Genomic DNA, 12,496 nt, shown 5'->3' with positions numbered 1-12,496 from the left:
AGAGGGGGGAAAAAAATTGGGAGTGATCGAGGCAGCGTTCTGTTGCTTATATACTGCTCGGGTCCAATTTGCTTGTTTTTTTGTCTGATTGAAAAAAATGTCATTTTCCTCAGTCAGACTGTCAGTCAGACTCGGTCAGACTGTCAGTGAGACTGTCAGTGAGACCGTCGGTGAGACCGTCGGTGAGACCGTCGGTGAGACCGTCGGTGAGACCGTCGGTGAGACCGTCGGTGAGACCGTGGGTGAGACCGTGGGTGAGACCGTCGGTGAGACCGTCAGACAGACGTTGGCTTGTTAAAAAAAATATATATATATATATATATATACAGACGGCATTTAATATGGAATATTTTTTATTGTGGGGGTGAACCTACTTTTCAAGATGTCTTAGAACCAAAAGTTCATTGGAATTATGTTGAAATTATTCTAGATTTTGTTAATGTGACCTTTAAAAGAAACAAAAACCACATTTGACATTTTGAAACAAATAAATTGATCCTTGAAAGTGATGTAAACTGATATCGAACTCAATTCATGGACAGTACTGTGTTAAACTTCTGTACGTTTTCCAGAAGTATCTCTTTATTTTGCACATTAGCCAAATTTTTTTTTAACAAAAACAAAAGTTAAATTACGACTGGGATTACCGACAGTAAAATTAGTTCAGTACTTCGTGTAACCCCCACGAGCATTCAGGAGAGCACGTACACGTTGAGGCATGCTGTTCACGAGATTTGCCAAGGTTTGGACAGGAATTGCTTGACATGCAGTGACAATAGCCTGCTGCAATTCACGCACAGAGGTCGGCTGCTGGTCCAAGTGGTCGATTTGACGCGTTAATTCTGCCCACAAGTTCTCTATCGGATTCATATCCGGGGACATGGCAGGCCACTCCATATGCTCTACACCACGGTCAGCAAGAAAGTGTTGGATCATGCGAGCACGATGAGGCCGTGCATTGTCATCTTGGAAGACAAAGGTTCCTCGAAAGGCTGCACGAGCAAATGGAAGCAATGTTTCTTCCAGAATGGCCATGTACTTGAACTGGTTCAGGTTTCCATTCAGAACAACCAGGTCAGTTTTGCCCCCTGCATGAAAAGCAGCCCAAACGGTCACCCCACCACCTCCAGCTCGGACTCTTGGCACTATACAATCTTTGATGTCGGCTTCATGCACTTGGGCGCGGCCATCTTGACGATAGACCAGAAATCTAGACTCGTCACTGAAGATCACGTGATTCCAGTGGCCTGGCTGCCATTGACAGTGCTCTCTGGCCCACTGCAATCGGCGCTGGCGGTGTTGTCTGGTCAGGCGTAGCTTTCTCAGGGGACGCCTGGCACGATAGCCTGCTTGAACCAGTCGTTGGTTGACTCGCCTTCTGGATACAGGCACATTTGTCAGTTGCTGCCACTCAGCCCTAAGCCGATTAGCTGACTTGGTACGGCCATTGCGGACTAACCGGTGCAGCTGGCGATCATCCCTCCTTGTGGTTCTGCGGGGACGTCCTGGCCTCGGTATTGGAGTAGGGACACCCCTCTGAGCATTTCGTTTCAGGATCTTTGACACCTGACCTTGAGTGATGCCATACTTCCGAGCAATAGCATGCTGTAATTTCGCAAAGCCACAACTCCATGACAAACAGCATTGTCGAGTTGACGGACCATCTCCAGAGGAAGCGGCAATAACTTTTGGAGACGTGCAGCAGTTGTTTTCCACTAATACAGAACGCAACAACCCTTGTATACCCGACTGTGAAGCCAATCATCAAATGCACCTGTCCGTACATTTTGCCACGCCACCTGTGATATAATCCTGTTGTTGACTTCTTGCTGCGACGGACAATCAGTGACATGGTTCTTTTAACAAATAAATCACCAAAGTGTAAAAGAAACTCACCAGATTGATATACTGAGTTAAGAAAGTAAATCCAATTCAAGAAAGAAAAAAAAATCCATATTAAATGCCAAGTCTGTGTGTGTGTATATATTGTCGCGATCCCGGCTGTGAAATGGTTCCCAGCACGGAATACGGACGTTAATGTCCGGGCTTCAAGTAGTCCACGGAGTGGACAGAGAGAACTCAATAAACACAATTGTGTTTTAATCGGCCTTCTAGGGGTAAGGCACGATGCTTTATTGGCTCGATCACAAAAACCATAAATGGTAACGGAATGGAATACACTGCACAAAGCCTGCAGGAACTGTCGGCCCCAGAAGCTCCAAACAGGACGCAGGCAAGATCACTCGCGGTTCCAATCGACGATCTCCGGGACTCGGAGAGTAACAGAGTGGAATACACCGCACCAAGCCTGCAGGAACTGTCGGCCCCAGAAGCTCCAAACAGGACGCAGGCAAGATCACTCGCGGTTCCAATCGACGATCTCCGGGACTCGGAGGGTAACAGAGTGGAATACACCGCACAAGGCCTGCAGGACGGTCGGCCAGCAGCTCCAACACGACGCAGGCAATATCTGACTCACGGTTCCAATCCACGAGATCCGGGAATCACTCGTTCTCTTCCGGAGTTACTCACTCGTAAAATACAGAACGGTAAACGATCAGCCCAACGCGGCTGTCGTGAAGATTAAGGGAAATCCCTTTATCTATTTCCCACTCGGAGCCTTCGAGCCGCGTCCGTTGCATAAGATGGCGACCGCGCTCTCTCGACTCTCCACCCATCACGTGCCGAATCGCCTCCCGATCGCGTGAGGCTCCAAGGAGGCCACGTCACGCGGTGGGCGGGGCACCAAATCTGGGTGAGAACAGGTGGTTTCACCGGTGGTTTCTCACAGTCCTCCCCCCCTAAGTAAAAACCCCGTCGAATAGACGGCGTTTTTAAAACCAGTATTTGTAGTAGGTGCAAATCACATGGCAAGATGATGGCGGTAATCTCTAACAGGCAATTAACGCAATTAACAATTATTAACACTTATTAACAACAATAACGCAACAACGCAACAATACAACGCAACGCAATAGCGCAACAATAACGCAATTATTAACGCACAGGCAATTAACAGGCATTAACAGGTTAACAATGAACCAGTTTGGTTTTTTTTTTTTTTTTTTTTCACACACAAATTTTAACACCATACACCACATTAATATCTACCCTACAAGAGTTACACTTCACACAAAGCACAATAGAGAGGCAAGGGGGCCAAACTCAAGTTGGGGGAAGCGTTGACAGGAAGGAAACGGGCCGAGACCTAGAGCGGCGGGTACTCCTCCGGTGTCGAGAACAACCGTCATATGCGTAATGACCCCTTTCACCGCACTGGTAACATCGATCGTTCGGGTCGAAAGGCCTGCGGACCAAAGGGCGTCTGAAACGAGGCCGCCGCGACATGCCATTCGACATCTCGACGCACACACGCGATCCGCAAATTAACCTTCCATCAAGGGCTCTGACCGAATCTTCAGCATCTCGTGGCTCTTCAAACTCAACAACTGCAAATCCAGGTGGGTTTCGAGCAACCCATACGTTGCGGAGTGGTCCGTAATGTTCGAAGACCCTCCCTAGCTCGGCTTTCGCTGCTCCATTGCCCAGGTTTCCCACATATACCTTAGCATTAGCGTTCCTGCTGAATCGCGACATGGCGGGAGCGGTCCCTGAGGAGCACGGCACCTGAGGGTGGCTTGACGGGAGGCTCGGGTGGACTTCAGCTGACGCAACGTCACCGTCGGGAACTGGAGTCGAGGCGCTAGGCTCCTCGGGCCAGAGTGAAGATATGTCTGACTCCGCCACTCTCTCCGCCTGTTTACTCTGGGATCTAGTGACCCCCCCACAGGTCAGAGTCAATGACTCCTCCCTGGCCATGGCATCATTGCCAATCAGCAAGGAGACCCCGGGTATCGGGTAGTAGGGTACCACCACACAGGTCACTGGACCCTTAAAAATGTCACTCCGGACCTCGAGGAGGGCAAGGGGATACCGGCCAAGAACCCGGTCAATGCCCCGAAGGAGGGTATACTCGCCGGTATAACGCATCTGAGAGGCCGGAACTACCCCCGCCCGGAGAACACACCGTGTCGCCCCAGTATCCCGAAGGTATTGGGCCTCAAACTTCAGCATCGAATCAGGGCCACCCACTAAGGCTGTCCCTGAATAATCCTGGTACAGTGGATGAATGGAATTAGCCTCGGTGGCAGTGACCTCGGTCACCGATGCCACCGTCGTGTGCGAGGGCCCGGCGGATGAGCTCCACTGATCTCCCTCCGACTTAACAGGAGGGTTGCCTCGGTAGGCCGGACTAGCGGGATTAGAGAAGCAGCGGTTTTCACCGTGCCCCACGCGTTTGCAGAAATCGCACCAGGGCCCTGCCCTGGTCTGCGGCTCGCGACCGCCACCAGTGGAGGGCATCGGAGAACCCCTCCCCTCGATCCAGCCGCCGGGCAGACGGGGGGCGGTCTTGATCGCAGACTCCTCCGTCTTACGACGCGACTGCGTGACTTGCAGCATTTTGCACGCCAAAACATGTTTATCAATAAGGTTGACGCAGTCTGCCAAGGAAACAGTGTCTTTGTCGACAAGAAACAATGCTAAGTCAAGCGGAAGCTGTTGATCGATACGGTAACGCACCAGGAGTTCCGCAACCGCTTGAGGTAACTCAACCTTGCTCCCCTTGAACCATCTCTGCAGCTGTTCCAACAAGGCCCGCGAATGTTCCTCATAGGTTTGACTGGACTCACGAGTCCAGCTGAAAAAATTTCTCCTATAAATACATGCGGACACCGCATAGGCGTTCAAAATCTCGGCCTTCAATGCCCTGTATTTGTTTGCGTCCTCGGTTGCCATCCTCGCATATACCTCCCTCGCCTTCTCAGATAGATGGCTCACAAGATGGCCGACCCACAAGCTCTCATCAATGCCACCGGCAGCCAACAACTTATCCGCCATCTCCAGATACGCTTCTGGCTTCGTGTCTCCCGTCCAGTCCGGCAAACGAACATGAACAGTTTCCGGGACTCTTGCAGCAGACCCCTCTGCCCGCGGTCGTTCAGTCAACATTCGCAACTCATGCTCTCTGACGTGTTCAGCTTCTGCTGCTGCCGCACGCTCTCTCTCTCTCTCACGCTCTCTCTCTGCTGCCGCATGCTCTCTCTCTGCTGCCGCAGCACGCTCTCTCTCTCTCTCACGCTCTCTCTCTGCTGCTGTCTCTGCTGCCGCATGCGCTCTCTCTGCTGCTGCCCGCTCTCCCTCTGCTGCCGCAGCACGCTCTGCCTCTGCTGCTGCCGCACGCTCTCTCTCTCTCTCTCTCACGCTCTCTCTCTGCTGCCGCACGCTCTGCCTCTGCCCTGTCATTCTCCCTGTTATACATGTCAAGTTGTTGAACCGGAGTCAGCCCGGTCCAGAAGGGCGAACGCATGCATTTAGTCATGATGGAATCGCTTCCTAACATCTCGGGTTGAGTGACCGGGTCAAGGCTGCTTGCGTCGCTCACATCGCCACCCACGTGACTGTCAACATGATCAGGTTGAACTCTCACTTCTCTGGTCGACATAGCTTGGCTACGAGTTATCATAAGACAAGGCACAAAACACAACGCTCAAACACAACGCTCTGTTGGGGAAATACGACACGAACTACACAATATCACCCGCACATCAAATTGCCAATGAGAAAAATACCACGTACAAATACTCACGTTTTTTTTTTTTTGTCGGTTGTTTGGAGGGATCCGAGGCTCACTTATTCTGCAGTGAAGCACCACCCAAGACAGCGTCCTACGGCGAGAAAGTTCCTCCAAGACGGCGTCCGCTGGTGAGAAGATGCAGAGAAGATGCAGATGCCGAATTCCCGTCTCAATTCGAATGTCTCTCACTTGAAAGATCCTAGGACGAGCAACCCATTTGTCGCGATCCCGGCTGTGAAATGGTTCCCAGCACGGAATACGGACATTAATGTCCGGGCTTCAAGTAGTCCACGGAGTGGACAGAGAGAACTCAATAAACACAATTGTGTTTTAATCGGCCTTCTAGGGGTAAGGCACGATGCTTTATTGGCTCGATCACAAAAACCATAAATGGTAACAGAATGGAATACACTGCACAAAGCCTGCAGGAACTGTCGGCCCCAGAAGCTCCAAACAGGACGCAGGCAAGATCACTCGCGGTTCCAATCGACGATCTCCGGGACTCGGAGAGTAACAGAGTGGAATACACCGCACCAAGCCTGCAGGAACTGTCGGCCCCAGAAGCTCCAAACAGGACGCAGGCAAGATCACTCGCGGTTCCAATCGACGATCTCCGGGACTCGGAGGGTAACAGAGTGGAATACACCGCACAAGGCCTGCAGGACGGTCGGCCAGCAGCTCCAACACGACGCAGGCAATATCTGACTCACGGTTCCAATCCACGAGATCCGGGAATCACTCGTTCTCTTCCGGAGTTACTCACTCGTAAAATACAGAACGGTAAACGATCAGCCCAACGCGGCTGTCGTGAAGATTAAGGGAAATCCCTTTATCTATTTCCCACTCGGAGCCTTCGAGCCGCGTCCGTTGCATAAGATGGCGACCGCGCTCTCTCGACTCTCCACCCATCACGTGCCGAATCGCCTCCCGATCGCGTGAGGCTCCAAGGAGGCCACGTCACGCGGTGGGCGGGGCACCAAATCTGGGTGAGAACAGGTGGTTTCACCGGTGGTTTCTCACAATATATATATATATATATATATATATATATATATATATATATATATATATATATATATATATATATATATATTTCAATTCAAGAAAGACCCTTTTGTTTTTCTGTAAAGATATTTAACAAATGCTTTATCCCTGTAAACATTGCATGGAAGCTTTGTGTGGACTTTTGTACAAGTCATTTCAAACATTGTAGCCACAAAGTGTGGTCCCACTTTTGCTATTCATCAGAGCAAGAAAGGTGGTGAACATGGCAAATTAAAGTTGATCCGTTTTGTGTTTGTCATTTGGGCAAATAGTACTCTCGTCATCAAAATGTATTTCGATAGTCTGTCTCCAAAGCACAATCCACATTTGTTCTAAAAAGAAAGGTCACTTGGAAAGTATAGCCAGTAATTCATTCTACGCTGATTGCAGTCTTGATAGAGCAGGTTAATGTTGTATGTATGTATTGTCGCGCAACCACCGAAAAAAATGAGGTAAGGGAGGGGATGGAGGGGGAACAAACACCAGAAACGGATTTGACCAGGCGCCACCAGGATTTGGAGGAAGGAGACGGGTTTGAGAGTTCATTCTTGAGTGTGGAGAGATAGTGCTTCCTGGCACTCCTGAGGGTAGACACACACTTGTTCCGAGCTTGGTGGAAGGAACTGAGATTGCCTTCAGTTGGATTAGCCTTCCAAGAGGCAAAGGCAAGTTGTTTCAGGGCAACTGCCTCACCACAAGATTCAGTGTACCATGGAAGGGAGGAAGGGTAAGACAACTGAAAACGAGATGGGATAAATCTGTGCATGAGAGAGAGAGCAGTTTGCTTTGGAAGAATTCCCAGGAAGAATTTATGTCAGAGGCAGTGGAGATGGGAGACCAATCCAGATGATTGATGGCTGCTTGAAGACCGTGCCAGTCGGCCTGAATGAAATGCCAGACTCGGCGACGCTGAGGAGGCTCTCTGAGAATGGCCAGAGAGATATGTCCACTTTAACAAGCACATGATCAGAAGAACCGATTGGGGCAGAAGAAGAGCAGCAGACATTAGCAGGGAAGTTTGTCATAACTAAGTCTAGAAGAGGAGATACACCATTGGCTGAGATCCTGGTCGGGAAATTGACAGATTGTGTCAATCCCAGTGAGTCGCAGAAGTCCTTTGCTGAGGTGCCATGACTGGTGAGAGATGAACCCACACCCAGCCAGCTGGCATGATGACAGTTGAAGTCGCCACATATGAGGAAGAGAGAGTTGGGATGAGTGGATAGAAGTTGGTCCATGTTGTCAGACAGTGAAATGTAAATGGAGTCATCACTGTTTGGAGGACGGTACAGAACAGATATGAACAAAAGGTGGGAGCGGAGAGGAAGCCGTAGCCAGAGGTACTCCTGGGGGTGAGGTGGAGAGAGGGCAGTGCAAGGAGAGTGAGGAAGAGAGTTTTTGATAAAGATAGCCATTTGGCAGTAAATTGTCATTGGTGAATCCTGCAATGATAAAACAGAAGTATAGGGTCTGGGCCTTCTTGGTGTCCCTGAGTTGCTGGTTTGGGCTTTTGTGGGTTTCACTAATAGCTTTTCACAGCTGATTGTAATTTGACCCTTTGGTGTTTGTCATCCATAATGGTGTGTTTTGATTTGCTTCCAGACAATTGAATGCAAAATTGCTACCTTTGCCATAATGTCACTTTGCTCTTTGGCCAAAAGTATTGGCATGTGGCAATCTAAAGAGTTTTTGAAGTATTTGAAAATGATAAATGTGTCCTAAGTACTGTGAGAAAGCTATTGGACATTAATCACGAAGGAATTTTATTAATGAAAACAGGAAGAAGGAGGGGTTAAGGAAATGTACATTAGTCGGCTGATGAAGTGGGATCACAACGAAGAAGTTGATTTGTTGAGGTTTGTATTACTCAAGCCAAGGTGATAAGGACTTCACAATGGTTGTGGGAATAAAAAGATGTTTGATGTGTGTTGATAATGTTTATGATGGTGATAATCATTCTTGATTGTGCAATAACAGCACAGTTTCCAATATTTACTCACAGGATTTCGGGAACTATCATCTCGGGTACATGGCTTGGGTGATTCCTGTCTTTGTGGCCCTCTCTTGCTTCGGATCTGTGAATGGCTCGCTTTTCACTTCATCAAGGTAAGGATGCTTGCTCTGTTGTGCCTGCTTTATTATTCACACAACCCCGAATATGTTATGGACCTTTAACCGAGGCTTTTGCAGGCATAAAAACCATCCCCCACCAGCTGCACACATGCCAGTTCTAAAACCATATTTGTCAGCCGTGCATAAACACAAAGCAGCTCTGACCAACTATCCCCCACCAGCCGTGCGCATAATACTTCTAAAATCATCTTCCACATGTTGTGCATAAAAGCACTTGGAGCCACGCATAAACCATTTCCCACAAAGCAACAATAAACAAAGCATCTTCCACACGTCACTCGTAGCAGCTGTACGTGTGCATAAACCATTATGCGCCACCATCCCCCACAAATAATGGTCACACTACCCACCCATCCTTCATATACCTACAACCCCTGCATGACTACTTGTGTAGCGTGTCCGAGGTCTCATTCTATGTTCTCGTCCCGCTGCCTTGACCTGCTGTGATTCCTCGCCTATTGCTCGCCTATATGAGCTTTTGCGCACATCATTCGATCATGGGTCTTAAGTGTACGAATAGTGCAGGAGATATCTGCTCCCAAGAGGCATTAAAAAAACTCATGAGCCTGAGCCAGAAAGTGCAGCTACTTGACCGGTTATCAAGAGGTGATAGTACCACCTCTTGGTAGGCATTATGGCATTGAGCCGACTACGCTACATAAAGAAAATCGAGAAGGCAATTTGCACGGCTAGCGCAGTACCCAGGACCAAAGTGGTTACCCAGGTCTGGGACGTTCACATCGAAGCAATTGGAAAAGTATTGAATGTGTGGTTAGAGAGAGGACAATGCCCAGAAAAACATGCCTTTAAGTGGACCTCTTATTCATGAAACGGCAAAGTGCATGTACGATCATCTGGCTGGCACTGATGGTGCTGCAAGCACGAGTCATGTCGGTAAGAGTGGCCCCAGTTCCTTCCAAGCCAGCAGTGGATGGTTAGGCCGCTTCAAAGAGCAGTGCGGTTTCTGCAATGTAAAGCTCACGGGAGTGTGCCTCAGCGGACCATGAGGAAGCTGGAACTTTCCCTGCTCAACTCACTCAGCTCGTTGAGGAGAAAGGGTGTCTTCAATGCAGATAAGACCGGCCTGTTTTGGGGAAAAAAAATGAAATGCCCACGATGACTCATCTTGAAGCGAGAGGACAGCACCAGGCTTCAAAGCTGCGAAGGACCAGGTATCTCTTCACCTCTGCACCAATGCCAAAGGGGACTGCATGATTAAACCAAAGATGCTGCACCATGCCCTAAACCTGTGTGCTCTCTCGGGCAAAAACAAGCACACTCTGCCTGTATTTTGGAGAGCCAACAAAGGCGTGGGCAACAAAGGCATTTTTATGGATCGATTCCACAACTGTTTCATTCTTGAAGTAGAGAGGCACCTGGCAGAAAAGAACCTCTCCTTCAAGGTTATCTTGCTGGTTGACAATGCTCAAGGGCATCCTGAAGGTGGCCTACGCCAATGTCGAGGTCATCCTGCTGCCACGCAACACCACCTCCTTGATCCAACCACTCAACCAAGGGGTGATTTCATCGTTTAAAATGTATTACAGCCACCGCACCTTCCGTCGCATCTTGGATGCCATCGAGTTCACCCCAAACTTACCATCACTGAAATGTTGGAAGGACTTCAACATAGTACACTGTATCAGCGACATCAAGGACTCTGGATGAGTTTAAAGCCTCCACCAACATTTGCTGACACAATGTATGGCCACAGGCAGTCCATGACTTCAGAGGCTTTCCCGACAGCACGGAAGAGAGGTGGACAATTGCTGGGTTGCCACGGCAGGTGGGAGGGGAAGGCTTCAATGACATGCAGCTTGAGGAATTGGAGGAACTCATCACCTCACGTTGTTGGGAGCTGACTGCGGAAGAGTTAGGGCCGTCATTAATGCTTCTGAGGAAGAGGAGGAGGACGAGGAGGAGGACAATGAAGAGGAGGAATAGGTGGCGAGGCCCAAGCTGACCGTCAAGTTCCTGACTGAGGTGCTGCAGGATATGAGGTCAGTCAATGACAGATTGCAAGATGCCATTTCAGTGATAGAGCAGGACCTCCGGTTCAAGAAGGGGTTCAATGATGTTTTGCTGCCATAAAAGGAGCTGCACAGAAACCTGCAGCACTTGGTGAAACAGCTTGAGATCACCCATTTTTTTTTGCCTTGGCCCCTCTACCTCATCACTTTCAGCACCCTAACATGCATTCAATTCGACATTCGTAGCGTTTTTCAGGAACGTATCCCCTGTGAATGTCGGAGTTCTCCAGGACTCTATTTGCTTTTAAACCCCGATTCCAAGGACGTTTAGCAGATGATGGATAAATCAACAGTGCATGCGATTTGAATGTGGGGTCCCAGCATCAGGAGGCACGTGCTCAGATGGGAGCACCAAACAGACCGAGCAGACTTTGTCAAACCAAGGGTGATTTTATATTTAAACATGTTGATTTGTGAATGAACCAAATCTTGGATCAACCTTGTCCATTATGCAAAATGTTTTTTTGTTGTTGTTGTAAGGTCTTTTTCTTGCTTGAATTTAGCTTTAAAAGAAGAATGCTGTTATACCAGGCAGTTCTTTTTCCTCGTCCTGCCATCAATGCTTTGGTTATTTGTGCACGAGTGTTCGGCTTGGCTGTGTCATCGCTCTTCGTTTTATAGCAAATAGAGATAACGCACTGTTGTTGTGCTTTTTTATTATTTTCGTGTGCTGTTATCTAGCAAGACGAGCAATAAAGAGCTTTAATTTCTACTATGAACACATGGGTTGTGTGGTGAATGTAGATTAGGATTAGGTTTTGGATGAAAGCCCTGAGTATTTTGATTTCGTGTAAACAAACTGCACTAAATGCCATGCAGCTTGTTTTTGTGGAAAAAGAAATTGCATATTGTGTGAAGTGTAATCTACAAGTGAAGTTTTGGTAAGTGTGTGGTTTTAGAGTATTTGCTTGTTGAGGCCCTCAAGTAGGTCAAAAACTCCAGATTACAACTTGCAACAGGATTTCTTTCCATAGCCATTTATATAATTGTCATGCTTGTGGTTTAGTCACCCTTCACTTACCTTTTGCTCATTGTAGGTTGTTCTTTGTTGGTGCACGAGAGGGTCATCTTCCGAACCTGCTTGCTATGATCCACATGCACTTGCTCACTCCTCTGCCATCTCTCATTTTCACTGTGAGTGCCCACATCTATTTTTAATAACATGAATGTTTGGCCGAGCACGATCAAAATTTGGCTTAATTTCTATTTTTTGTCTTTTGTAATTGTTCAAGTATAAATTGTCCAAGGGAGCACACTGTCTTCTTCTTTGCATCCTGCCAATGTGACCATGGTGAGGTTCTTTGGAGTCAGTCTGGTGTAAAGAGCACCAACAAAGCAAGTTTGGCCTTAACATTTCAATCTCGTCATGATGCTGGAGCAAAGGAAGATAAAAAAATGGGGGCTATTGTAATATTGTCTGTCCGTCATGCTATCTCCTAAACAGTTTTTTTTCTTGTTGTATACATAAACGAGGCTCGTGGAAGAGCTAACACATTGAACATGAAAACGTACACAGACACATAAAACATACAATGAAGGGAGCAGGAGACAAGAGGGGGAGAGAGAGAGAGGGAAACGCACAAGCACAACAACAGTTGAGAACAAGGACGTCGGTAAATCTGTGGAAGAGGGAGGGCTGGGGAAGGAGGGGTAC

General features: G+C 48.2%; 1 protein-coding gene across 3 annotated transcripts in view; it reads left to right on the top strand.

The window, feature by feature from the left end:
• The window catches only part of SLC7A5 (solute carrier family 7 member 5), a 147,230-nt gene that overhangs the window by 95,371 nt on the left and 39,363 nt on the right, over positions 1 to 12,496 (top strand). For all 3 annotated transcript variants that reach the window (XM_068128800.2, XM_068128801.2, XM_068128799.2), the window contains exons 7-8: positions 8,682 to 8,785; positions 11,880 to 11,976. In XM_068128800.2, the coding sequence (XP_067984901.2) occupies positions 8,682 to 8,785; positions 11,880 to 11,976 (201 nt within the window). The remainder of the gene's footprint in view (positions 1 to 8,681; positions 8,786 to 11,879; positions 11,977 to 12,496) is intronic.

This window comes from Myxine glutinosa, chromosome 9 (genome assembly GCF_964187855.1).
Source record: "Myxine glutinosa chromosome 9, kmMyxGlut1.1, whole genome shotgun sequence".
NCBI classification, from domain to species: Eukaryota; Metazoa; Chordata; class Myxini; order Myxiniformes; family Myxinidae; genus Myxine; species Myxine glutinosa.
Note: the sequence above shows the minus strand (reverse complement) of the source record. Positions and strands in the feature narration are given on the sequence as shown.